The 26,974-nt window shown below is 43.9% G+C and overlaps 1 protein-coding gene across 7 annotated transcripts in view; it reads left to right on the top strand.

The window, feature by feature from the left end:
- Positions 1 to 656: 656 nt before the first annotated feature.
- SLC8A3 (solute carrier family 8 member A3) overlaps positions 657 to 26,974 on the top strand; it is a 153,226-nt gene continuing 126,908 nt past the window's right edge. For all 7 annotated transcript variants that reach the window (XM_044437186.1, XM_044437190.1, XM_044437187.1 and 4 more), the window contains exon 1: positions 657 to 2,422. In XM_044437186.1, the coding sequence (XP_044293121.1) occupies positions 657 to 2,422 (1,766 nt within the window). The remainder of the gene's footprint in view (positions 2,423 to 26,974) is intronic.

Raw genomic sequence — 26,974 nt, 5'->3', positions numbered from 1 at the left:
AAAGTACCCACAAAAGCTTATGACAGAATATATATATATTTCGTAGACTTTAAAGTGCCACAGGAGTCTTTGTTTTTGCTATAACACAGTAACATGGCTGCCTTTTTGATAATAAGTTTACATGACTCTTCCCTCATATTGTATTAGGACCGAGACATATATCACCTTTGACTGTGAATGCATATGGGAAAATACAGTGTAGTTGCCATGGAGTCCAGGTGTTTTCTTTGTTGCATTAAGTAAAACTGTTTCTTCTAAAGGCATTTCATCCAGATTTTAAACTAAAGCATTTGTGAAGCATTTATTTATTTATTTGCACAAATGTACAGCTCACCAAAACTGTTTTGGTCATATAAACAAAACTGAAAAACAACAACAATAACATCTGTGCCATGTTGGTGCTGCCCTTTCTGGCTGGTGCTCTGATCCTTAAACGAGGCTCCAACTCTCAAGGAAAGAGACACAAGCCTTTCTGAAATAGCAAGTCGCAGGAATTTACTGCAACTCCTAGCAAAATTACCACCTGGATGTATGTAAGAAATACAATTCAATTTATTTTCTTCAGTCTCACCCTTCTCATTCCTCTCTGTCTGTTTCAGATTCTTATCCTGGAAAGAAGACAGTTGCCTCTGTGCCGTGGACATTAAGTCTTGTGTATGGCGTGGTTAAGGTTGCAGCCTGTCACCTCAGCCTTCCTCCGGTTTGGGCTTGTCACTTTTGTGCTGTTTTTACACGGTCTACAGGTGGATGCTGGCACAGGGGCAGATCCACCCAGTGTAGGACATAACGCCACATGCTCCGGTTCTTCTGAATGCAAGGAGGGTGTTATCTTGCCAATATGGTATCCAGAAAACCCATCACTGGGGGACAAAATTGCCAGGGTGATTGTTTATTTTGTGGCACTGATCTACATGTTCCTTGGAGTCTCTATCATTGCCGACCGTTTCATGGCATCCATAGAGGTCATTACCTCACAAGAGAAAGAGATTACAATAAGGAAACCCAATGGGGAAACTACAACCACCACCATCCGAATTTGGAATGAAACTGTTTCCAACTTGACCCTCATGGCTCTTGGTTCCTCAGCTCCTGAGATCCTTCTGTCATTGATAGAGGTATGTGGCCATGGATTCATTGCTGGTGATCTGGGGCCTTCCACCATAGTTGGCAGTGCAGCTTTCAATATGTTTATCATCATCGCCATCTGTGTCTATGTCATTCCTGATGGTGAGACTAGGAAGATAAAACATTTGAGGGTTTTCTTTGTCACAGCTGCATGGAGCATCTTTGCATATATTTGGTTGTACATGATCCTTGCAGTCTTCTCCCCGGGTGTAGTCCAAGTCTGGGAAGGCCTGCTCACTCTGTTCTTCTTCCCTGTTTGTGTTATCCTAGCTTGGATAGCAGACAGAAGGCTATTTCTCTATAAGTATATGCACAAAAAGTACCGTACTGACAAGCACAGGGGCATTATCATTGAGTCTGAAGGAGATCACCCTAAGGGGATCGAAATGGATGGTAAAATGATGAACTCCCACTTTCTGGATGGAAACCTAGTGCCTATGGAGGGGAAAGAGGTGGATGAGTCTCGCAAAGAGATGATCCGGATCCTCAAGGATCTGAAGCAAAAGCACCCAGAAAAAGACTTAGACCAACTGGTGGAGATGGCCAATTACTATGCCTTATCTCATCAGCAAAAGAGCAGAGCGTTCTACCGGATTCAGGCAACCAGAATGATGACAGGAGCAGGAAACATTCTGAAAAAGCACGCAGCCGAACAAGCCAAGAGGAGCACCAGCTTGCATGAGGTGCGTCCAGAGGAGCCAGAGGAATTCATCTCAAAAATTTATTTTGATCCTTGCTCCTACCAGTGTCTTGAGAATTGCGGTGCTGTCCTCCTCAATGTTGTTCGAAAAGGTGGGGATGTGTCCAAGACCATTTGTGTGGACTATAAAACAGAGGATGGCTCTGCCAATGCTGGGGCTGACTATGAGTTTACAGAAGGGACCATTGTCTTGAAATCAGGAGAGACCCAGAAGGAATTCTCCATAGGGATCATCGATGATGACATCTTTGAGGAAGATGAGCATTTCTTTGTACGCCTCAGCAACCTACGGGTGGTTGAGGCAGATGAACCTCCTGAGCTCAGCAACTTGACCTATCCCAAGGCCATACTGGCCTCTCCCTGTGTGGCAACTGTGACTATCTTAGATGATGACCACGCAGGTATTTTCACCTTTGAGTGTGATGTGATACACGTCAGTGAGAGCATTGGGGTAATGGAAGTAAAAGTTCTTAGGACATCTGGTGCCCGAGGTACAGTTATAGTACCCTTTAGAACAGTTGAAGGAACAGCAAAAGGAGGTGGAGAGGATTTTGAAGATGCTTATGGGGAGCTGGAGTTCAAGAATGATGAAACTGTGTAAGTACCACACTTAATTTTTTTCTGTATCAGCTGTTTAACTCCAGAATTTTCTTCCATCACAGGAAACTCAGGGAACGTGTAGCGGACTGTCCACTCTGCTTCTCTTCTAGTCTCCGTACTTATCTCTTCCAGGCAAGAACCCTACAGCAGGATCTAGTCTTTTCTGCTCTTTTCCTAGGAGAGAATAAATGTGGTTACACATATTTTTGAAATGGCCTAAACTTCACTTAGGACTTATTAAATTTATGATGAGGCAGAATACCAAAGCATGCTAGGGCCTTGATCCAGAACAGTCTTGCTCATATTAATTGTCATATGTACATTAATAGAGTGTTATGGCTTCAGGAGCAGGTTTTTGCTCCTCAAACTCTGGATCTACCTTACAGGTACATCTGATCAATTAGTTTCTACCTCTTCTTCTTTCCAGCCACTAAATCAATCATTGCCTTTAAAAAACAAACAAACAACAACAATAATAGTTCACTGTGAGTCTGAGTAATGTGTTGATTGCTTTGGGAAGAAAAATCTTTTAATAAGTTTTAAAGAAATGTGGCTTGAAAATCAAGTAGTTTTCATATCTGCTCCAGCAAAGGAAATCTCCTTATTTACCTGGGGATTTCTTCTACTAGCCATTTTTTTCCTGTAAAGAAAATCCCCTTCTAGCAAAGTCCACCCAAACAGTGAAAATACACATTCTGCTGTCAGGGTTCAATAGCATGCCCACTTTCTGTTGCCACTTCATTTGATCAACAAGATATTTTAATTAAAGCTGAAAAGTGGAGATGCTCAGAATCAGTAAGATGCCTTCGGTGCAATCATCTCTTTCAGCAAAGCTTGAGTGATGTAAATTCATTAACAACCTCCTAAATTTGTTGTAGTTTTTTCCGTTATAGAATACTTGATAAATTGGGCTGCTGAAGGGTTTTCTGCTTGCTCTACCTCTTTTGATTCTGCTATGGCTGTCACAGTAAGACTATGTTAGCAAATGCAAATGAGTCAGCTTTCGGGCCCTAGGCTTGTTCAGGAAGAGGCGAGCAGCCATAGCTTGGTGGTAGACCATATGCTGGATGTGCAAAAGTTCCCGAGTTCAGTCCCCAGGTACCTCGTTCTCAAGTAAATGTGCAGAAAAATGTGCTGGATCTGCCGGACATGTCTTAAACCTAGTACATGGGGATGATTGCACAGAATGCTTTCCCTTGATTTGTCAGTAGCAAAGGATTCAAATATTTATTTGTTTATTTTAAAAAGTTATCCTGAATCTTTAAGTACATTCATCCTGGGGGAACAAGGGGCTGGAAAGCTCTCTGAACCAAACGTCGACTGTGTGGGAAGCAGATAGATCCTGCCACCGGGTCTTGCTTGTTGCTTCTGTAATTCCAGAATGGTCAAAGTTTCCTCACCCTTATTTTGGGAGGTGGGATGGGAGAAATGATTCCTCCAGTTGTGGATAGGTATGTCAAGGTCATCCTAGTCTCCTATTATTGGGTGATTGTGAATTTGATGGGTGTCTGATGTCTATTAGAGAGCCAGTGTGGTGTAGTGGTTAAGAGCATGGGACTGGGACTCAGACGACCTGGGTTCTAGTCCCCGCTCGGCCATGGCGCCAACTGGGTGACTTTGGGCCAGTCACAGACTCTCAGCCCAACCTTCCTCACAAGGTTGTTGTTGTGGGGATAAGATGGAGGAGGAGAATGATGTAAGCTGCCTTGAGCCCTTTGAGGGAAAAGGCAGGATATAAATTGATAAATAAATAAATATTAGCTGCTGCTTAATCCTGCAAGTGCACCCAGATCTTGTGCCCAGCAGTTCCTCACAAGCTATGTGTAACTCCTGCCAGAGTCCGCTGGCTCTGCTCACATCTTTGCAGCAGGGCTCCTATAGGCTCTTTGTGATGAAGTGTGCAAATAACCTGGAATCAGACCAGGCCACAGACAACAAAATCATCTTTTTCAGTTTGGGGCTTAGCAAATGCCTACTTCGTTGAATGCGTAAAGAAGTCACAGTCTTGAACCTTGAAGAACTGGGCAGGGCTGTCATGGGCAAGGCGTTCTGGAGGGCCTTCGTTCATAGGGTCACCATAAGTTGGAGACGACTTGATGGCACATAGCAGCAACAACAAGGGCCCGCTGGCCTGGCCTAGCCTAGCAGCCTGAATCCCACTGCCACTTGCTTTGCCCCCACCAGTTGTCTCACCAGGCTGGCCAGTAGTTGCAATGTCTTGCAGCCTTTGCACTCCACACATTCTTAATATTTTGAAGGCCTTTCTCACACAAGCCCTCTCCTCTACCGATACCCGCAGGGCGATTTCCTCAGATGTCCTTGAGAGTTCTGCCTCAGAATGTCCGGCCCACCAGAAGCTTTGCGCTCTGCCCATGCTCCTTGCTTATTTGTGGACTCGGACTTCTGGCATCCATTCCCCTATAAACTTTTCTGCCTACACCTCATCCCGCTGACATGCTCTACTGCTTTCTGCTCAGGTGCTTTCTGGGGAAGCATCATGATTGAACACATTAAACTTTGGACCCTTTTCTTTTAAAGTTAATTTTAGTCTGAAAGCCACTTCTGCAACACTGATACAGCTGCAGTGCTGCCTTGAGTGGGCCCACAAAGGGCAAAAGGGAGAATGGTGTCTCTTCAACAGGACCTGCGCTGTCACCATGATGTCTTAGAATCTGCAAGACTAAGTCCCATTTTCTTTCATAATTGATCTTAAAATCAATATTGCTGTTTTGGAGGGCACATATATCATATCTTTCTTGCATGGCAGCTTTCCAAACATAGCAGCTGCTAGTATGGAAGAGTCAGAAGTGAATTGCATGAATCTATTTTTTTCCTCCTTCGTCCCACATTTATCACAGAGCATGAATAAAGCTTTGATGGTACAAATCAGGTTGGCTGCCTAAGCACCAATTTTTGTTCATATCTGCTACCCAGAATGCAAATACTGTGTATGGACCATACTCTCTGAACTCACTTACTGGTAACTCAACTGTCTTTGAAGATTGGGTGATGGCTGTGGTTGGAAAATTAAGTTATGTCAGTGGTTTTCAGGCTCCAGATTACCGAACCTGAGGATCCCTTGGCTCTGTATCAGGGCTTACTTAGAGGAGATCTGTGAAGATATGCAAGCTTCCTAAAGGGCAGCCTACAGGCTACTACTGATCTTCTGCAATAGGCACATTCAGAACAGCAGCAGAGCCCAAACAGACCTGGTTATGGCTCTGTGTGGACAGGCTGTTCTCTTTTAGATGCAAAAGGAGCCCCCATAGGTCAGACCAGAGATGCGTCAAGTCCCATCCTGAGGCCAGCCAGACACTTGGGGAGCCCACATTTTGCCTTCATGCCTTGCAGCTTACCACCCCTCCACCTATATACACACTGTTTGTTTCCAGCAAGTGTCTCTGAACACATTTACCTGTCATGACCAGATAGTTGTTGATGGAGGCATCTTCCAAGATGTTTTTCTAACCTACTCTTAAAATCAACCAGGGATCAAACTACGTAACAGCCTGATTTGCAATAATCTGAGGTGTCACTGAATTGTGAGTTATCAAACTCGAGAAGAGAACCCATGGTTTGCTGTTGGGTTGTAAACTCTTAAACAGTTCATTAACAGCCCATAGTTAAACCAAAGTGAAGGGTTCTTACGTGACAACAACCCACAGTTCAACAACAATCCGCACTCAACTGGGTCATCTTTATGTGTGAACCAGGTGATAATGTTAACTCAGTGGAGGACAGCTTCCCCTCTTGTTTTGTTTCCTGTAAAGTAAGCATATGATGCACAGTCCAGCTTGGGACAGGCAAGGGGGGGATGAGAATGATTTTATGAATCCAAGAGCAGCTGAGGCTCTCAGGATGACCTGCATGATAGAAACAAATGCAAAAACACTAATGATAAATCCTTTTCTTCCTTTCTTCCCAAACATAATAGTTAATAAAAGGGGGAAGAGCCATCACTTTCCCTAAAAATCAAGAGTTTGAAAACCACTGAGCAATGAGAAGCCCTTCTGTATTGCACATGGAAATGTTGTGCTTCCTGGTTTCTCTTTGAAGAGCTGCTTTTGATTTTGGTGCAGAAGTGGACTGATATACTTGTCCTTCCCCAGGCACAGAGAACGTTGCTGCTGGTTTCATGTATCTGTCACCAGGTGCAAGTGGTCCTCTCCTTGAACAGTTAGAATCGTGTAAGAGGAGGGAGAGCAGGAATCTGTGCTTCAAGCACTATGAAGAGGGTCTGCCACGGGGAGCCCCCTGTACTTGCATAGATCTCCCTGCCTGGTTTAGATAAAGGAGGTGCCACACAGCCAAGGTGTGGAACGAGGCTATGTTGATACAACGGAGGGGGCAGGCTAGCTAGTTCATTCATGCTCTTCTCATATATGAAGAAAGGAAGAATGACTGCATAGAATTTGTCCTTTCTGGCATAAGATAATGATATAGTCGTCCAAGTGCAGCCATAATAATTTTGTGACTTTAGCTCGTGGAGTGAGCAGGCAATTAGCTTGCTTGGGAAAATGATTATTTTGCATGAAATCTGTGTGCTGTTTCTACGTGCATTGTGTTTGATTCATATTCTATATTCAAATGGTCTTAATAATTTATATGGAGAAAAGAAATCTTCAGGAAAGATCTATTTATTATCATTCCCCTGAGAAATGTTTAGTGTACTTTTTACTTCCAGAGAAGGACTTGATAAAAGCAGCTTCAAATGACTGAAACATTAAACAGTGACTAATAATTACAACATATTAAATCAAGAGCTTCAGCCAACATATAACACCACCCCAAAACCCCTTAGCAATGAATTGATACATTTAATTAATATAATAATCCGCAGTTTGATTCTGTACAGATGCTTCTCTACTGTGAAGATAATGTCAGTGTGACTTAATAAGGAAAGATGGTGATGGGTAAGTTGGTTGTGCTGGCTTTGAATTATGGGAGTTTCAGTTCAACACATCTGGAAAGCACCAGATTGGGGAAGGTTACTTTAGAGCAAAGACAGTCTAACTACTTCTTGACAGAGATATTTGAACAGAAATTCCATGGTTTCTCTACCGTCTGTACTAGCCTCTAATAGGTGCACAGGTATACATCTATTAGAACGGTGATTGATGGACACATGGTAGCTCTCCAGATGTTTCACACTTCAACTGTCAGCATTCCTGGCTATTCCAATGCTTAACCATGTGGATAGGAGCTTCTGGGAGTTAAAGTCTAAAACTTCTGGAGATCTGTCTTCTGCCAACTCCTGCATTGGAGGATTTCATAATTGCAAATGTATATATTCAAGTGAACATAAGAAGAGCCCTGTAGAATTAGAGGAGTCCACCTAGTCCAGGTTTCTGTTCACACAGTGGCCAAGCAGCTGCCCACAGGATCATACGGACAGTGCAGCCACAGCCTCCCACCCAAGTTTGTTTGTTCATTTATTCCATTTATATGTCACCCCAGAGGCTCTCTGGACAACTGACATACTAAAAAACAGGATAAAACAATACAAACACAATATAACATTTACTACAAAAACCAGTAGTAACAGCAATAAAAGCTGTAAATAATTTAAACCAAAATAGAAAAAATAGAATTAATAAATACTAAATACTATACATAGGTATAAAACCCTAAAAATAAAGCATAAAACATTAAAATTAGAAATAAATATCCCTCCTTTAAAATCATGTCCCATTGGCAGCAGCATAGAATAATGTTATTAATATCTAAAAATTCATCTGTCAAAATAACTGCTAAACTGATAAGTCTTTAGCCAAAAGCCAAAAGAGTCCATGTCAACTGGACCTCGAGCAGAATTGAATTCCCAAGTTGGGGTGCTATGAAGAAGGCCCTCCTTGCAACCCCCCCCCCCCACTTTGTTAGGAATGAGGGCTTCAGATGAGGACTGCAATGATCGGGCTGGTACATTTGGGGAAAGGCACTCCCCCATTTAGCACTTTTTTGTACCGTTGCAATAGCCTCATAGTTCTTTGGATGGTTTACATGATAAAACTATTTACAAAGCATAAAAACTATATGAAGAAATCAATTAAAATATCAATACCAATACAACAATAACAGTCCAGTTAGTAATGTACATTAACATAGCTGATTGGATACATCTTAAAAAATAACAATTAAAATTCTAAAATTCACTAATTAAAATAACAGAGTTAAAATGTAAACCTAAAGCAATTAAAATGTCTTCTTTGCTGGAATGTACACAAAGATGGCGCTTGACACACACTTTTGGGGAGCTGGTTCCATAAATGGGGTGCCATGACTGAGAAGGTCCCATCCCAGGGAGCCACCCTCCTAGCTTCCTTTAGAGGTGGCTCCTGGAGCAGGACCTCTGATGACAATCTTAGGGTCCAGGTAGGCTTATACAGATGGAGATGTTTTTTCAGATATTCAGGTCCTAAACCATTTAGGGCATTATACATTTAGGCGAGCACCTTGAAGCAGACCCAACAGTGCAGTTGATAGAGGACTGGTGCCATGTTTTTAGTACTCCGAGTCCCCATCAGCAGTCTGGCTGCTTACTTTGCGCCAGTTGAAGCTTCTGGTTCATTTTCAGGGGCAGCTCCACTTAAAGCACATTACAGTTGTGCAACTGAGAGATTACCAGGGCATGAATTACTGTTGCCAGGTCCTGCCTGTCCATATATGGTTGAAGTTGATGAATTAACCAGAGCTGATAAAAGGCACTCCTGGCCACTGAGCTTCCCTGGTACTCCAAGGACAACTCAGGATCCAGAAGCAACCCCAAGCTCCACACCCTGTCCTGTACAGGGAGTGCAACCCTATCTAAGACAGTGCAAATATCTCCCATCAGAACATGGGAGCCACCTATCAACAGCACCTGGATTAAGCTTCAGTTTGTTGGCCCTCATCCAACCCATCATCACCCTGGCCAGGGACTGGTTTCAAACCATTACCACTTCACCTGGGTTGGATGAAAATGAGATGACACTTCAGCCCAACCCCCCCCCCCCCCGATGACCTCTCCCAGCAGTTGCATGTACGTAAATGTTGAAGAGCATTGGGGATAAAATGGAGCCCTGCAGGTACTCCATGAAATAATTGCCATGGCACAGAGCTACACTCACCCAGCAACAACAACTGGAATCGGTCAGCCAGGTAGGAGCAGAACCACTGCAAAGCAGTGCCCCTGACTCCTAGCCTGGCCACCCTATCCGGAAGGATACCATGGTTGATGGTATTGAACGCCACTGAAAGGTCCAGGAGAACCAACACTCCCTTGTCTTTCTCCTAGCAAAAGTCAACCCCCAGGGTGACCAGAGCAATTTTAGTTCCATAACCAGGGTAGAAACTGGACTGAAATGGGTCCACACACTCAGTTTCTTCCAAGAGCACCTTGAAGTTGTCCAGATACCACCAGCTCAAGCACCTTGCCCAGAAATGGAATATTGGCCACTGGCCTAACACTGTTAAAATCTTCTGGATCTAGGTTTGTTTTCTCCAGAAGGAGCCTGATCACTGCCTCTTTTAACCAGGGATTAGTCTTTCTTTTAAAGAAGAATTCACAGTTTCCCGGATCCAGACCCATATTCCCTCACTGGCTTGAATGACCATTCAACTTGGGCAAGAGTTGAATAAACAGACGATAGAATGAACTTGTCCAAGTATCTTCTCTTATCAGGCCTCAATAATTGAAACTTATCCAATACAAAAGAACCAGATGATGCACTGAATGCCTCCATCCAAAGAACCACATTTAATTTGGAGTCCAATTTGTGGTGAATCTGAGTGGTTTTGCCCTTGAAATGCTGTGCAGAACTCTCACAACAGGCTGCCAAGGGTTCTACCTGATCTTCCTTGGGGCCAACATGAAGAAGGCCATGAACAATTCGGAACAGCTTTGCTTGGCAGCATTCAGAAGATGCAATGCAGGCAGAGAAGACTCTTTTCACTGCCTTCACTGCCACAGAGTAAGCTTGATATTGAGCTCTCAAACGTGTCCTATCAGATTCAGCATGAGTTTTCCTCCGTCTTCCTCCGTGCACTCTAGTCGTCTTCCCACCTGCTTCATTGCCTGCAGCTCAGTAGTGCTCTGTGGAGCTGATTGAGCTCTGTCTAGGGGGAGACGGCATTTAGGGGTGATCATGTCAATTACCTGGGTCACTTCTGTGTTCCACAAAGCGACCTGGGCTTTGACAGGACCACCAGCCATATCAACTGGAAAATCCCCCAAAGCCTTCTGGAAGCCATCCGGATCCATTAGGCAGCAGGGGCAGACCATCTTATTGAGTCCTCCACCCTTGCGGAGGGAAACAGAGGCCAAGTCTAAACCTCAAGAGGAAGTTCTCTGACCACGACAAAGGGGTTACTATTATACCCTCCACTTCCAAATCACCCTCTTCCTGCCCAGTGGCAAAAAAACAGGCCAAGAATGTATCCTTTTTCATGGGTGGGGCTGATGATATGCCGAGACAGCCCCATGGTTGTCATGGCGGCCATGAAGTCCTGAGCTACCCCAGATAGAGCCGTCTCAGTATGAAAATTGAGATCCCCTGAAATGTGTATCCTGGGAGTCCTGAATATCAGGCAGGGGCCAACTCTGACAGCTCAGGTAGAAAGTCCACAGTGCAGCAAGGTGGGTGGTGCGCTGGAAGAAACAGACCGGAGATTACAGCCACTCTCCTCCCCAGCCCCCAAGTGATGTTGGTCCTGCACAGAATAGCCAAGTGGGCCTAACCGGGAAAGAGTAACATAACCTGCTCCTCCCACCCAGGTTTCTGTAGTACAGGCCAGGTCAGCCCGCTCATCCATAATCAGATCATGGATGAGTGTGATTTGGTTTTGGGCTGACCTGGCCTTAACCAGCAGCCACTCCCAGTTCCAGTAGCAGGAGAGGATGAAGCAGTGGTGCTGAAGTGGCAGCTTTCCTACAAGGTGGGGCACAGCGGAGCGGCCAGCCGGCATCCCACCAGAAACTGGTGTAGACAGACATCCTGCTTCTGATACTGGAAGCAGCACATAGTCATCAGGATGGGCAGCTGTTGATAGCCATGGTTTCACCATGCACTGCGTGAAGAAGTACTTCCTTTAGGCAGTCTGACGCTTGCACTAATCGACTTCACGGGATGACGCTGAATTCCAGTATGTCTTTCTATCCATGTTCTCCACACCCTGCACAATTCTGTGCATTTCAGTCATGTCTCCCTTCAGTCATCTGTTTTTCTAAGATAAACCATTTCAGCAGATGTAGTCTTTTCTCACAGGGGAGTTTCTCAGCCTCTTGATAATTTTAGTTGCCCTTTTCCCAACTATACAATACCTTTTTTTAATGTGGCCAGAACTGTACACAATGCTCTAAGTGACATCACACCATAGATTTGCTTGAGGAAAGTATGATCGTGGCAGTTTTTATTTTCAGTTCCTTTCCCAATTACGCCTAACATGAGTTCGCCTTCTTCTCTGCAGCCACACATTGGGTCAACATATCTATTGTGCTGTCCGCCACAACCCCAAGATTTCATTGTTGATCATTTGCCACTAGCTCAGAAACAATCATCTTATACTCAAAGTGAGGATTTCTTGTCCCAACAGTGCACTTGTTTACACTTGCTTAGATTGCTTAGATTAGGAAATGATGAGATTAGGAGGGCGTTGGGTTGGCCGAGTGATGGTAACTGGCCCATGGGCACCCAGTGGGCTTCATGGCAGGGTGAGGATTTGAACCCGGATTCCCCCAGCCCTAGTTTGGGCACACTTGGCCTCACACAGACTGGCTGTGGATGGTGTCTATGGTGTGTAACTTTCTGGAGATTAGTTTCAGGGATGCATGAAATCAGCTGGCTGAAATGAGACACCCTGACAATTGCTTGATCAAGCGATGTGGTAGGCTAATCTTTACCCACTTATAGCATTTGCTGACAGGTGCTGATTGGGCATACATGCCTCCTGTTCGTGTGAAGGACAAATGGCATCTTGTCATGGGTGGATGAAGGAGAATGGCATGTGACAACTACAAATGAAGGAAAGTCCCCCAAGTATCCATGGCTTGAGTGAAATATGTTGACACGATAGGCAATGACGGTTCTTAGCATTACCAGGTCCTTGATGGAAAGGCAACAAGATTAAATCACAGGGAATAATTTTAAAGAAGGCCCAGGGTATATGAAGATGTCCCTTTCTGATTCAGGTCAGACTGCTACTATATGGTTGGTTCCAGCTGTGCTATTCTTGTTCATAGTGGTGAGAAAGCACTTTGCCACGTGATATGTAACAATTATGAGTTCTGTCTGCGCTTGTTTAGAAATGCAGGCAAAATTTTTCCCTTTACTTTTTCATAGGGGTGAACATGTGTGTGAAAGTCTGATTCATATGTAGTCTTAGCCTCATTCCTTCAGTCCTGAACTTCAGTCCAGTGAAGAGGGAAGTTACTTAGTGTCATGGCTGGGAGGTGGTGATACCCATCATTTAAAGGCTCCCACTGCCCCTCTGCACTGTGACAGAGAGGGCTGCCTCTGGACCCATCCTTGATGCTGCAGATGTTGGCACAGTGCCACCCAGTGTGGAGCTGGCAAGCAGCACCTTTGCCACAGGAGCCCTTCCGCTCATTCGGATCAGCTTTGGTTGAGGGTCTCTTTATCGCAAGGCTGGAAGCGTCCCTTGAGAGGGCTTCTTCAGCAGTGCCCCGCCACCTAACTCCGTCCTTCACAGCTGCTCCCTGATTATTTTGGTGGGGAAAAGATATGAGTTTATTTTTCTTTCCCTGTATTTGAGTCATACGTATTTTAAGGATTCTAAAATTCTCTCTCTCACACATGGCTCACATACCTTATTTAAATCTCATGGATATAGGAAAAATGTTTTTGAGATGCATAAACCAGGTAAAAGTCTGCATAATCAAAAGCTATCAAAAGGTTATATTAAACTTCACAATGAGCTGTTCTAAAGAATGGTGTATAAAGAGAATTATAATTGTTGTGGAAAAGATAATAACAGATGTAGTAGATTTAACTGATTTGCTCAGAATTGTAGCTAAGCTAATTTAAAATAGATATATAAAATAGAATGTAGGTATATCTATTTTACATATGTCTGTTGGCCTACATAGTACATAAATCTACTGGCCTACATTCCTCAAGGCACTTAAAAGCTATTACATATAGTATGAGCAACTTCTAAACTAGTCAGAACTAGTCTTCACAAGAACAATTGCAAGTTTAGAAGAGGGAAATTTCCTGAAAGAATTTTTGAATGAGTTCTCAACATGTGTCCCATGGTCCCAGTGATGGGGTGCACAGGTTTTTTTATGATTTATTTCAATTTTATGTTTAATGTTATATGTTATTTTAACTGTAAGTTTTTAAAGTTGTAATTTATATTGTAAAATTAATAAAACATGTTCTTTTAAACTAGTCTGTATCTCAGTGTGACATAGGCCATATCTATTGTTTCTTCAAGGCAAGCAAGTGGTAGATCCAGGGTTATACATCTCAACATTGTTTAAGCCTGTACACTGTATCTTAGATCTGATCCAAGTGCTCCCCACAACTGAACCTCACTAAAAGTTTGTAATGGTTTGAAAATGCTGGGAAGGAGACAGCAACAGCTTTTTCTGCTGCACCCCTATAGCAAAGGTTATTCTAGATGTGAGAAGGTACTGCGGGTGCAGTAGGTGAGTTAAACCTGACAAACAGACCATGGCTATTTCCATTTTTCACACAGTAGAATCACAGAATAGTAGAGTTGGAAGAGGCCAGAAGGCCATCAGGTCCAGGAGGATGCAGGAGACTAAGTTAAACCATACCTCTCAGATGGCTTTTTAGTTGCATCTCGAATACCTCCAATGTGGGAGGGAGAGTCCACAACCTCTCTTGGTAATTGGTTCCATTGTCCTACTGCTCTAACAGGAGGAAATTTCTCCTGATATCTAGACGGAATCTGGCTTCCTGTAACTGGAGCCCATTATTCCATGTCCTGTACTCTGGGATGATCGAAGAAATCTTGTCCTTCTTTGTGACAGCCTTTCAAGTACTTGTAGAGTGTTCTCTTCTCAAGGCTAAACATGCCCAGTTTTTTCCATCTCTCCTTATAGGGCCTTGTTTCCAGTCCCTGGATCATCTTTGTTGCCCTCCTCTGAACCCTTTCCAGTTGTCTGCATCTTTCTTAAACTGTGGTGCCCAAAACTGGACCCAGTACTCCAAATAAAGCCTAATCAGTGCTGAGTAAAGGGGAACTGGTACTTCACAGGATTTGGAAGTGATACTTCTATTAGTGCAGCCTAAAATAGCATTTGCCCTTTTTGCTGCCACATGACATTGTTGACTTATATTCAGCTTGTGATCTTCAACAATTCCAAAATACTTCTCACTTGCAGTATTATTAATAAGAGATACTTTGGACCCAGAATTTACAACATGGATTGGGATAGTCAATACTTTTTTGTTTTAGGTATTAAATATGTCTCTAGAAATATTAATAACATTGATTCAGATGTTCATCCAGTACCTCTGGGAATGATGCCTGATAGCTCCCTTAAATGTAAATCTCTCCTCTTTGAACGCTCCAGCAAAAAAAGGCTAGTACTCATGTTAATACAGTCAGAAAACTTGCCAGAACATCATATGCAGTGATAGTGCAAACATCATCACTCTCATTAAATTACCCACCAACTGAATATTGCAGCCCAGGGTGGGAAACTAGCCAGCTCTGCCTATTAGACTGACACAGGACTTCGCGTTGCAATGATAATCCCAGTTTACGAGGGTCTGGATGATCCTGAAGTGTCCTTGCATATGTAGGAGGGTAGCAGCTGATGAACCTCTCCAGCTGATGGAAGGGCTTCTGGCAGTAGAACTGAGAGAGGGCGTTCCCCGTCTCGCTTCAGCCTTGCACACACACTCAGTACCTTGTGTGGATGGTTGGGGGACTTTGCAGAGCAGGTGGGGGAGCTCCAAGGGGGAGGAGAGGGGGGGAAGTGTTGTTGCAAAAGTCCTCTCATGCAGTGTTGCATTTTGCCCATGTCCTCGGTATACAGATGTACCTTTTTGTATACTGAACAATACCTTGTGATAGGGTAGTGGGCAAGAAACTGGGATAGCCTATTCCCAGTACTAAATTAGCCTGGAGCCAGATATTGTCACCCAGAGTGCTTCTCGGGAGGAGTCTGCCCCTTTTCGTTTCTCTAGACTGCTGGACACTGTGGCATCTTTGACATCCAGTGCAACATCTCCTCCAGCCTCCAACACATTTTCATGGACACCCTTCACTTCATCAGATGGAGAAAGTGCAAAGCTTGCGCCGTAGTAAATTTGTTAGTGTTTAAAGTGCCAGAAGACTCTTTGTTGGTTTTGCAGCAATACACTGACATGACTACTTTTCTATACATCAAAAAAAAGGTCTATCCCTTTTGCAGCTGCGGTTGCAGCCATGAAAACTGCTGCAGCACCAAATTATTATATCACTGTGCGCTCTTTTCCACACGGCCTTTTCTGCAAGTGTTTATGGAATAGTGCTATTGGCTCTTTCCTTCCACTCTCAGTTTCTTTGGATCTCACCCATAGTTTCCAGTTACCATAAGTATTATACAGGTGCAGTCCCACCATTCTGGGAGAACTGCAAAGCAGCTTGGCAGTCTGTCAGAAACACTTACAATCTTTTCATTGTGATTACTTTTCATTGTCATTACTGTGACAAAGTGAAGGATTTCAGCTCAATTTAGATGATGGGAAGGAGCCAATGCTGCCAGGCAGTTAGTACCATTTACACTGGGCTAGCGGAAACTAATGCTCGTGCAACATCAATAGTGCTTGCTAGCAGGACACCAGCAAGCCTTTTTAGCATATGATTACACCATGTCTTTTGCAAAAGAACTGCAGAAGTAGTTCATGGAACCATAGAATAGCAGAACTGGAAGAGGCCAAGAGGTCATCGGGTCCAGCCCCCTGTTCAGGACTCCCAAGTTAAAGCATCCCTAAAGGATGCTTTTTCAGTCCACAGCCTCCTGAGGTAATTGGTTTCATTGTCTAACAGTCGGGAAGTTTTTTCTCACGTTCAGCCAGAATCTGGCTTCTGTACCTTGAGCTGATTATCCTGTGTCCTGCACTCTGGGATGACTGAAAAGAGATTCTGGTCTTCCTCTCTGTGACAGCTTTTCAGGCACTTGAAGCATGCTATGATATCTTCAGCTGTCAAAGCTAAACATGCCACATTATTTCCACCTCTCCTCATAGTGCTTTGTTTCCCATCCTCTGATCATCTTTGTTGCCTTCCTCTTAAACTTTTCCAGCTTGTCTGCATCTTTCTTAAACTGTGGTGCCCAGAACTGGACACAGAACAGAGGCCTAGCCAGTACTGAGTAAGGGGGAACTAGTGCTTCATGTAATTTAGAAGTGATAATTCTGTTAATGCAGCCCAAAACAGCATTTGCCTTGTTTGCAGCCACATCACATTGTCTTGGTCACATTTCGTAGAATTGTCTCCCATCAGATTATGAGAAATTGAAATTCCCCATTAATACTATGCCATGCCTCCAATATTGCCAAGTTGCTTTTAATAAGTTTAATTACTGTCTTCTCTTTAGCTGAGAGGCCAGGAGTAGGCTCCGACCACCATGATCCTTTTATTCTTTGTTCCATTTATTTTAATCCCAAAGCTTTCAATCGGACTACTAAGCTCATCTTCCTGAATTTCTGTCCAGATCAATGGATCCTTAACATCTAGTGTGACTCTTGAACAAGTTTTATACTTCATTTGGTGAATTCCTGTCATGGGAATCATCCCACCAAGTTTCAGTTACACTTATCAAGTCATATCCACCCTCCTGTATTAAGAGCCTTTTGCTTGGCACTACATGGGGTGCCCTGCAGCTCATCTGTAGGGTACCATACTCATCCTCAAGTTCCTGAAAGCTGCTCCTTAGTTGCATTTCTTCCACAGGTGCAGAGTTTCTCCTGTGGTCCTTTTTCAGGGAGTTTCTTCTACTTCATTTCCTTTGGCTCGGGATTCTCCTCTTCCGCCCCAGTTTGCTGCAGTTCTTACAGTTCCTGTACTTCCCTGTTGCAGCCCCACTGCTGTGTCTAAGAGCTCTTTGTCTTCTCTTATTCCCTTGTGGATGGACACTCACCACTCCATGCTTCCACTCGTCCTTCCAACAGGGGATCCAGCTTGCAGAAAAGCAACACCGCAGAAATCGTGCAGGACATTCCACTGGAGAGTCTTTTCCATGCAAAGGTTGCACTCTCTTTTTGATCCTATCTTGCCAGTTGTATTGGAATGGCCTGTGCTTTGTCCTGACTTCCCTGAGGATTAAAAACAGAGTCCTATTAGTATATGTGTGTGTTACAAGAAAAAGGAATTGTTAGAAACCTCCTCCTTAACCTCCCTTGCCAAACTTTGCTGCCAAAGTCCCATTCATTCTGCTTGTTCACTCACTTGCTGGAAGCTTCCTTACTTGTATCAACCATCTGGGGCAGCTTCTTCTGCTCAGCCAGGAGTCAGGGAACACGCCATCAGAAGTGGATTCACTTTTCATGGAAAAAGGAAAGAAAGAGCATGGCCTGCAAAGGCAAGAGAGACAACTCTGGGTTGGGCCGCTTGTCGCCCTCCAGATATTTTGTGCTAGAACTCCCATTAGCCAGAACCAGAACAGCCAATGGTGAGAGATCATGGAAAGTACAGGCCAAAACTTTTTTTTTGGTGGGGGGGGCTGAAATCCCCCCCCCACACACACACACACACATGCATACATGTTAAAAGATACAACACTGATTCTGATACCTCTTTCTAGGTTTCATTTCGTTACAAAGTCAGATTTTGGCTCTGGTTGAACATTACATGTGCTTTGTCCTCAAGGTGTGTCATTACAAACCAAGTGTTAATTATCTGCCTAAGAGTTATTCAAGATTTAAATGCTTTACTTCTACTTGGTTAACATACAAAAGAGCATTTGTGCCCTTGAGTGGGTTTAGATTGTATTTGTAGCCTTGGAGCAGTGTCTCTGGTCTAGAACCTGGTAAAGGAAATTGCATCCCATTGGTCTTGTTAGATCTTGTTTTGTTCTTCTGCACACCACTGAGTAGTCATTGGTCATGTGCCTCCAGGATGTGCTGCATAATTAGGGCTGAATGGTTCCTCTGATTCTTGATAGCAAAATAAATAGAGAACAGTGATGAGTGGTTGCTTGTAATCTTGTCTTAACTGGGTGTGATCACCTGGAAACTCACAGTCTGCTGCCACCAGCATGTTGATGTTACTCGCCTGCTGTGTCCTCCTCCTCCTCCTCCTCCTCAATCCAGGGAAGCCTTTTCTGTGTCTGGCTATTGGAAACTTGGTGGCTTCCCATTCAAGATAATGGCCAGTGAGCTACAATGGAAAGACCTTGTATATGTGCATGGACATGTGCAGTGAGGAAAGAGAAGGAGGCTCCATAGGTCTGCATGTGTAGACCGTGTACCCTTTTAAAACTGTGTCCTACACCTGCCTTTATACTGTTTCCTTAATTCTCTCTGCCCCATTAGAAAGACACACATGTCTTAGTGTTGCATCTCTCTTTTTTATAAATTATGCCGAATAAACAAAACTGAACTGGGAAATTCTGTTCCATTAATCTCTGCCTCACTTGCCCTATGGGTAGAATGGAGGATTAGGCTCAGCAAGCAAATGTATCTTATCTGCCCTTTCTCATCTAGTGGATCATATTGGTTTCTTCCTGGCTTGTTTTACCTTTTTTAAAAGGATGTACTTCAGTGGAGATGGCTTACAAAGGATGCTGTATATAGTAATGCTCTAATTTGCAGCCTGCAGTTTTCTAAGGGCTTTCTTGGAAATAAATTCATCACAGTGTGGATGTTGATGCTCATACTAGGAAGATATACCCAGTTTTTATGCAATAGTTATGCAGTATCCAGAGAACAGCTTCCCGTGCTTCTCCTAGTGGCACAGCCCTCCACAATTTGAAATAAAGGAAGTATACCTGAGAAACCAGGTCCTTTCCTGGGAATAGTCTGCTGGTCCTACATTTCCAGGAAACACTTGGCTGTGTATGATTTGCTGATCATGAGTGAACTGTTCTCAAGTTTAATGTGTGAACAAGAAAGAAAGAGATCATGAATCCTTTCGGTCCCAATCAAACCTTGCATTCCAATTAAAGTGAACAGGATCTCCACAGAGTAGCTCACTTTTGTTCTTCGAAGCAAAGAAGATGTCAAACCATGATGTAAAAAGCCAGTTTTTATTACAGTGAAAAATAGAGTTGGCCCCAAGAACAATTCCAAAATTCATTTCAGAACAATACTTTAACTGGTCCAGTTCAAGGGCCAGAAAGTGACGTGCGAGGCTTGAGGTTCTCCAGAGCTCTCTACCAGGCTTAATAGTAAACAAAACATGAGGGAGGGGGAGAGAGGAGTGGCTGGTGCTGAAGTCATGAACCCTGCTTTTGGTTTAATAGTAAACAAAACATGAAGGAGGGGGAGAGAGGAGTGGCTGGTGCTGAAGGCGTGAACCCTGCTTTTGGTTACCCTCTCTAGGCGAACCCTGCAAGGAGGCTGCATAGCTCAACTTAGGCTCTACCAGGTGCTGTGACAGTTTCAGGTTGCAACTATATTGTGATGTTACCCCAATATGGATCAATTTATTATTCAGAATAGCAGGTTAGTTCTCCAAAACTACTTGTGATCAGTTAGACGGCAACCACTTTTCTCAGCCAGTTGAGAAAAGATGATAAGCAACCGTTCATCATGGTTCTCTAGTTAATTTTGCTATCAAGAATCAGGGGAGACATTCAGTCCTAATTATGCAGCACGTCCTGGAGGCACATGGCCAGTGGCTACTCAGTCCGCCTGATCTCAGGTGGTTCTGGAGAGTGCAGGGCCACACGTTCACCCCATAGGTGATAGGTGGACTTAGGGAGAGTGATGGCGGTGAGGTTTCAGAGGACAGTGCTGGTGTACCTCCTCACCCCTGTTAGCCTGGCGCCCTCGGTGAAATAGACTGTCCTTTTACTGCTGTTGAAGTGGGACTAAGCTGTCAGTCTAGCTAGCCTCTGTGTATGGAGAATGAGGCAGGGTATCACACTGCCCAAGCCTCTGGGTTCCAGAAGACATAACCCTGCCTCCAAAAGCAGCATCCCTTCAGCTCTCCATGTTGGAGAGTAATAGAAGTACAACTGTTCTAACAGCACTGTCTGCTCAGAGGTAAGTCTGACTGAGTTCAGTGGGTAAAATGAACTGCCAAGAAAGTGGGCACATGACTTCCTTGATTTACTACAGCACCGTGCTGGTGTTTTGGTTACAGCCTTAGGCCTATCAAGCTCTCCCGTTCTCCCATGAAAAGTCCAGTGAAAGGAGTTGTGCTTCATAGTTCTTATGCTGTGAATTGCTCTACCTGATAGGTTGCTGCTAGTGGGCACAAGACAGATGATATCACACTTGCAGTGAATCCACCTAGATGCTGTGGGGCAGAACTAGACATGGGGGTGGCACTGCGTTCAACTCTCCCATGTCTCCTGTGACACCAAGTTCTGTCCTGAGCAGGGGTGAGGAAACTCGACTGGACCCCACAGCTAACACTCTTGTGGCTACGTCTTACTAGCTTGGTAGTATCTCAACCGTGTCTTAGTACCTGCACAGAGTGCAAACATCAGTCTTATGCAAGGTTTTCTGGATCAGGTGATCCATTATATAATACGACTGGGCAAAGACAGCAATACGTTTTCTCTCCACCAGTTCAGCGAACTGAATTTAGCACATGGGGTAGCAGTTTCTTTCCTACGTGCCAGGTCATGTGAGACAGTTGTGCTAAGAAGGTCTCTGTGCTGTAATCAAGGTTTTGGCAGAAATGCATTTAACACCGTGGACAGTGATGACCGTGTTGTTTTGCTCCAAAGGTGACTTTGTTGTTACAACTGTAAGGATTGATGTGTCTCATGCAATCGCTATATTTGTGGAATAAAATTAGTTTTTGTTGTACAGTGATCTGATCAATGGGAAAATGCCAAAAGGTGAAACCTCCCCAAGACTTTCAGACTGGCAGGAATTGTTCTAGCTTATTGAAGTGCTGTGTGTCTTGTGCCTTGCAGCTGGCACTCGCCTTCCTATGAGCAAGCACATGATGGGTAGGAGTATGGCCGATTCTTTTTAGCCAGCAGAAATAGAGAAAATTCAATGGCAATTCAAATGGCAGCAGGACTCTCGCTGTGCTGAAGAAGCACACAAAGATAAATGAGGGATACTGTGCTGCTTTTTTTTGCCCATTTCTTGAAGTCTTGTAAATATTCCCATTGTGAGTTGCAGCCTTATCCTTCCCTCATAAGTGGTTCAAGACCAGATCTATTTGTATCTGAACAGAAGCTTCTTTTCATTATACCATTCTCTCTCTCTCTCTCTCTCTCTCTCTCTCTCTCTCTCTCTCTCTCTCACACACACACACACACACACACACACACACACACACACACACACACGTGTCCACACATTTATATGAGAAAAATATGAGAGACTTGGCAGAGAGTTCCAAGGATAGAAGCCTTAAAAGACATATTTTAAAATGTACTGGTTTAACTTCTTAGGATGCATGAAATGCATATTATGATGCCATGTGGTGTGGTGGGTAGAGTTTTGGACTGGGGAGGGACCAGGCAGATCTGAGTTCTAGTCTTTGCACAGCCATGAGCCTGCTCGATGATTTTGGGCCAGTCACTGCCTCTCAGCCTAACTTACTTCACAGGGATGTTGTGAGGAGGAAAATGGAGTGAAGGGGAACTACGTAAGCTGTTTTGGATTCCTTGCAAGAGGAAAAACGGTGGGATAGAACTGGTCTATAGTAATACTAATAATCTCAGATATCTAATCCATATCACATACTTTCTGTCTTGCGTAAGTTTAACTGTTGAGAATGATCCTTGCAGTTCCTGACAAATTGGCAAAATGTCCACTACTGTTAAATACATAAACTAATCTTGGACTCTTTCTTTGATCAGCTAGAAATGTTCAGCATCCCTGATGTAGATACCAGATTTGGGTGCAATTCCACAATAACAACTTGAAATAAGTCTCATTCATCTCCCTGAACCAACTTTTACATAGTTACCACAATCTAGATCGAACATGTTGGCAAAGTCACTTTTACCCACTATAGAACACATAGTAAGCACACCCAGAAACTCACACTGCCTGGGCTGATCTTTTTTAAACAAAAACATCTCACAAATTTACACTGATATCAGCTTCTACCCCATTCACATTAGAATGACTTGGGGAATAAGCCTCCATGGGGAAAAATAGTTACATAATAATACTGGAAATCGTTTCGCTTAATATTTAAGTAAAGTAAATGTCTTTAAGTACCCTGTTCCTCAAACTCCTCTTCCTTCCCTTTCCACCAACCGGAGCAGCAGTGGAGCTGCTTGAGACACAGAAAAAGGGAAACAGAGGTTTTACCTCTCGTTTCTTCCCTTCCTCCCCCAGTGTACTCATTAAGAGTGCTAGCAGAAAGTGCAGGTTCATAATTGCAGAGCCAGTGTGGTGCAGTGGTTAAGAGCCTGGGACTGGGACTCAGGCGATCTGGGTTCTAGTGCCCGCTCAGCCATGGATCCAACTGGGCGACTTTGGGCCAGTCACAGACTCTCAGCCCAACCTACCTCACAGGGTTGTTGTTGTGGGGATAAGATGGAGGAGGAGAATGATGTCAGCTGCCTTGAGCCCTTTGAGGGAAAAGGCTGGATATAAATTGGAAAATAAATAAATAATTGTCACCAGTGATCTTTTGCAAGGTGCCGGCATTAACCAATAACCTCATCACATCTGAAGTGCTCCACCCACTGCTGCTCGTCAGAGCATTAAAAGGGAAGAGGTGGCTGTTTTGGAGACCACGGAAGAAGCCTCGGTGGAAGGGAGAGCTATCTCAACTGTTGAGGTACAGAATTTGAAATCCCTCCAGACTTTTAAAAAATAAAAATTTTCACATATTGGCAATTTTGACAGCATTTATTCATTTCTGTGGCACTTTCCAGTGCATAAAAGGTGATTTTATGCTCTTCATTTTGATAGCTGCTTTTTTATTTTTGGATAGCTACTTTCTGCATGGATGATAGTGGTGGTGAGGTGCCAAGCTGGCACCTGATGAGCAAGCAGAGCTCCTCGGTGGAGGCACACTCTGTCCTACACTTTGTGTTTGTAAGAAAACAACCAAGATGTAACTCTAATAAATCTGATAAATATATAAATAATACATAAAATGTGGGCCAGGCAGGATTGTTCCTTAGGTAAATTTGGACAGCTGTTTCCAAGATGTACAAATAATAAAAAAAAGAAATGTAGGTGCAGAGGAGTGATGAAATAGACTCCAGATATAATGCCCCAGAGTTAACAGGCCTCCAATCATTGCTTTACAAAGTGCAAGTCAGGTCTCCATTAAACCTAATGATGGCTCCAGAAATATTTACAATAATCCCTTTGCGTGCTCCCTCTCACGCATTTCCGAAGTGGGAGACCACCTTGTTGATGCAAAACAACTCAGCACAGCCCCTCCAAATTAAGTCATGCGGTGGCCTCGGTATACCAAGAGCTGAAGCAGTCAAGTGGGAGGGGTGTTGCTCTTGCATCCGGATTGTTGGCTTCCCGCAGGCAGGTGGTTGACGGCTCGTGTGAACAGAAAGCTGGGCTGGGTAGGCCTTTGGTCTGTTCGGCATGGCTCTCTTTCTCCTATAAGACACAGGGAGAATACTAGGTGGCAAGGATGTGAATAACTGTTTGATTCCAAGTTTAGTTGGGGGGTGATGTATAACTTACCATCCACTGCCTGCACACAGCATAAGCCAACTTTGTTTCTGGAGGAAAAAGAAATGTGCTGCAGTAGTGCCATGCTTCCTGACACAATTGCTACCAGAGGCAGAGTTAGGAGTAAGGGGGTAGTATGTTGTCTGCTAAGTGACAAATAGTCTGGCTCATATCTCAGATTTAAGCAAGGGTGAATAGCCTGGGGGTAAGGAAGGCGATCTAAGAGCCTCCTTAAAATCGCAAACTGAAAAATGTTCACAATGACCTGCTTCATGAGGTAATGTCACTCTTCCTGGAAGGTACTACTCATTTAATTATGGGGTGTCTCTGTCTCGTTCTGGGCAAGAGAATGGCTCAGCTTCCTTTAACCACTGCCCAGAATGCTTGTGAGACACCCTATAATTCAATTAGAAGTACCCTCCAGGGAGCATATAATTATATCCTATCTGTGAAACCTAATGACAACCTCCTCAAATCGCATGGTGAGTAACTCTATCCTGCTGCCCAGAACCTTTCGCCGGGGAAAGAACTAATCTGCTTAGCACAGATTGAACTCGGTGGTATAGAGCACTTACCCAACTGCCTCTGAAAGGAATCTCTGCCAGCAGAATAAAGCTTTTAAAGGCATGTGCTCACCACCTATTGGGGACTCACCTTGAAAGAGCTGCTCACCAGGCAGCAGGTCTTTCAATACAGCTCTTTCAATACAAAGGAAGGAAGGAAGGAAGGAAGGAAGGAAGGAAGGAAGGAAGGAAGGAAGATCCTCATGACCTTGCACCTCCTTTGGAGGACAAAGATTCCAACAAGGAGTGATTGGAATGTTTTCAATAGGGCCGTGCACCAACTATAAGATTCAGAAGCTGATTTGAGATTTTGGAAAATAAGCTCTGTTTGGCTTGAACCAATTCAAAGGCTGCCTGCTTCCACTTGGGTCCAAATTGGAATCTCGATTCAGAAATCCAAATCATCACATCTCTCATTCCATAGTTAGAAATAAGCAAATGGCTATAACTGCTTTTTCTGTCTATCAGATATGGACAAGACTTTCAGCCATAGAAATCCCTTAGGAGGAGATTAATGCCTACCAAATTTCAGATGAATAGGTGCAGGTTTTTGTTTTTAGGTGTTTAGGCTTTTATTTATAGGTTTTTAATTTCAATTATTAATTAAAAGGAATGGTTGATGACCTGTTCTAGTTCCCTGTTAAAAATGGGTGAAATTTGCAGAGGTTTTCCCCTTTTGAATAGATCAGGGCTGCCAAGATCAATTCCTCAGGAAGATCAGTTATTTGGAGGTTATATTAAAAAGATGTGCCATTCCCCTCTTTTTTGAGAGAATGGTTATGAAAATAATGTACTGCAAAGAGAAGTCCCTAGTTAAGAAATTTAAAAAATTCAGGATAGATGCACTGTTTTTGTTGGGTTTTGGTGAAAATGGCATCTGCATATGAAAATGGCATATGTCATAGAGTTATGCCTTGACAAGAAACTTGCAATATTTTAGAAGGATAGGTGCAGGCAGTAGGAATTGCAATGAATGAAAATTGCTTCAACCTTTCTGGTTTCTCCTGCTTGGCACCAGAGCAACATAAAATGCAATAGGGTAGGGCTGGATGATGGGTGTGGAGCATACAGTGGCAGGGGCAGAAATATGTGAACATCCAGCATCTTCAAAGCAAACACCTGATGTTACACTGCCCCACATCCTGAGCCTCCTCCTTGTTCCTGTGAGAGATTACTAGCAAATACCACTGAACACAGAACCAGCGTTTTGCAATTATTTTAGCAATTACTTTAACAATCCTGAACTGGGTTCAGAGAGCTGCGGTAAAACCATTCACTGTGATTAGATGCTAAAGTTGCCTCTCACCAAACTGCGTTCCTTCTTTGCCCTCTGTCCCACCCTGTCTCGTCTCACACTGCTGTTTTCCTGCTATAGAGAAGTCCATGCATTCTTAATACTTGGAGCTTGGGGAGATGAGTTTCAGTGTTTGAAAACACACTGTCTCTGCCAGCCCTTAAATGTCACAGGTAAATATGAGGCAGCAGATCCTGAAGGATGATGGATCCCACCACTGGGAAGACTGTGTATCCCACCTGGCAATCCAAAAAGCTTTGCTGGAAGCTGCTCTGATTCCACAAGGGCGAGTGGCACCGCTCTCTAGCCTGTGCTTCCTCTCTTGGAGGATTCACCAGAGCAGGCCACTGGGAAGAGAGTGTGGCCAGTGTCAAGCCCCAAAGGGCTGGCCAGATGCCTCACTGAGAGGGCTCCTTCCCCAGAGCAAGGCACTGGTTGCCTCCACTGCTGTGCCACAAATAGGGCCGGATCACCTCCCTGCCAGTCCTAGCTCTGAGGAAGAACCTCACAGTGGGGCATCAGAGTGAGCCGTGTGGTGCTGGAGGGGAGGGGAGAGGGGGAAGTGGTCGTCCCTGCCATTGCCGTGTCCTGCTAGAACACTATGTCAGAATTCACCTGCACTAGTTTAATGCTAGCCATGAGGAAACAGAACAAATTAGAATATTTTACAACTCCTCTGTAGGTGACTGACTAGATGAAGAAAGTTACGGAGTCACTACTGAAAAGACTGCTCTGTGCCAAACTTTGGTGCACAGGCAGTTTAGACACAAGAGGCTTCCCAAGCAATCTCAAAGAACAGAGGAGGAAAGGTTCTCTAAGGTTTGCATTGCCAAAGCCATAACCTATTTTGAACTGGTTAAAACCTGAATTTCTAGTCTTTAAGGTGGAGGGAGACTATCCTGAGCATGCCAATATATTTAAACAAAACGATAATAGATAGCCATCA

This window comes from Varanus komodoensis, unplaced genomic scaffold (genome assembly GCF_004798865.1).
Source record: "Varanus komodoensis strain SLA01 unplaced genomic scaffold, ASM479886v1 scaffold3, whole genome shotgun sequence".
NCBI classification, from domain to species: domain Eukaryota; kingdom Metazoa; phylum Chordata; class Lepidosauria; order Squamata; family Varanidae; genus Varanus; species Varanus komodoensis.
The sequence above is the reverse complement of the archived record's forward strand: the minus strand, read 5'-3'. Positions and strand labels throughout refer to the sequence as shown.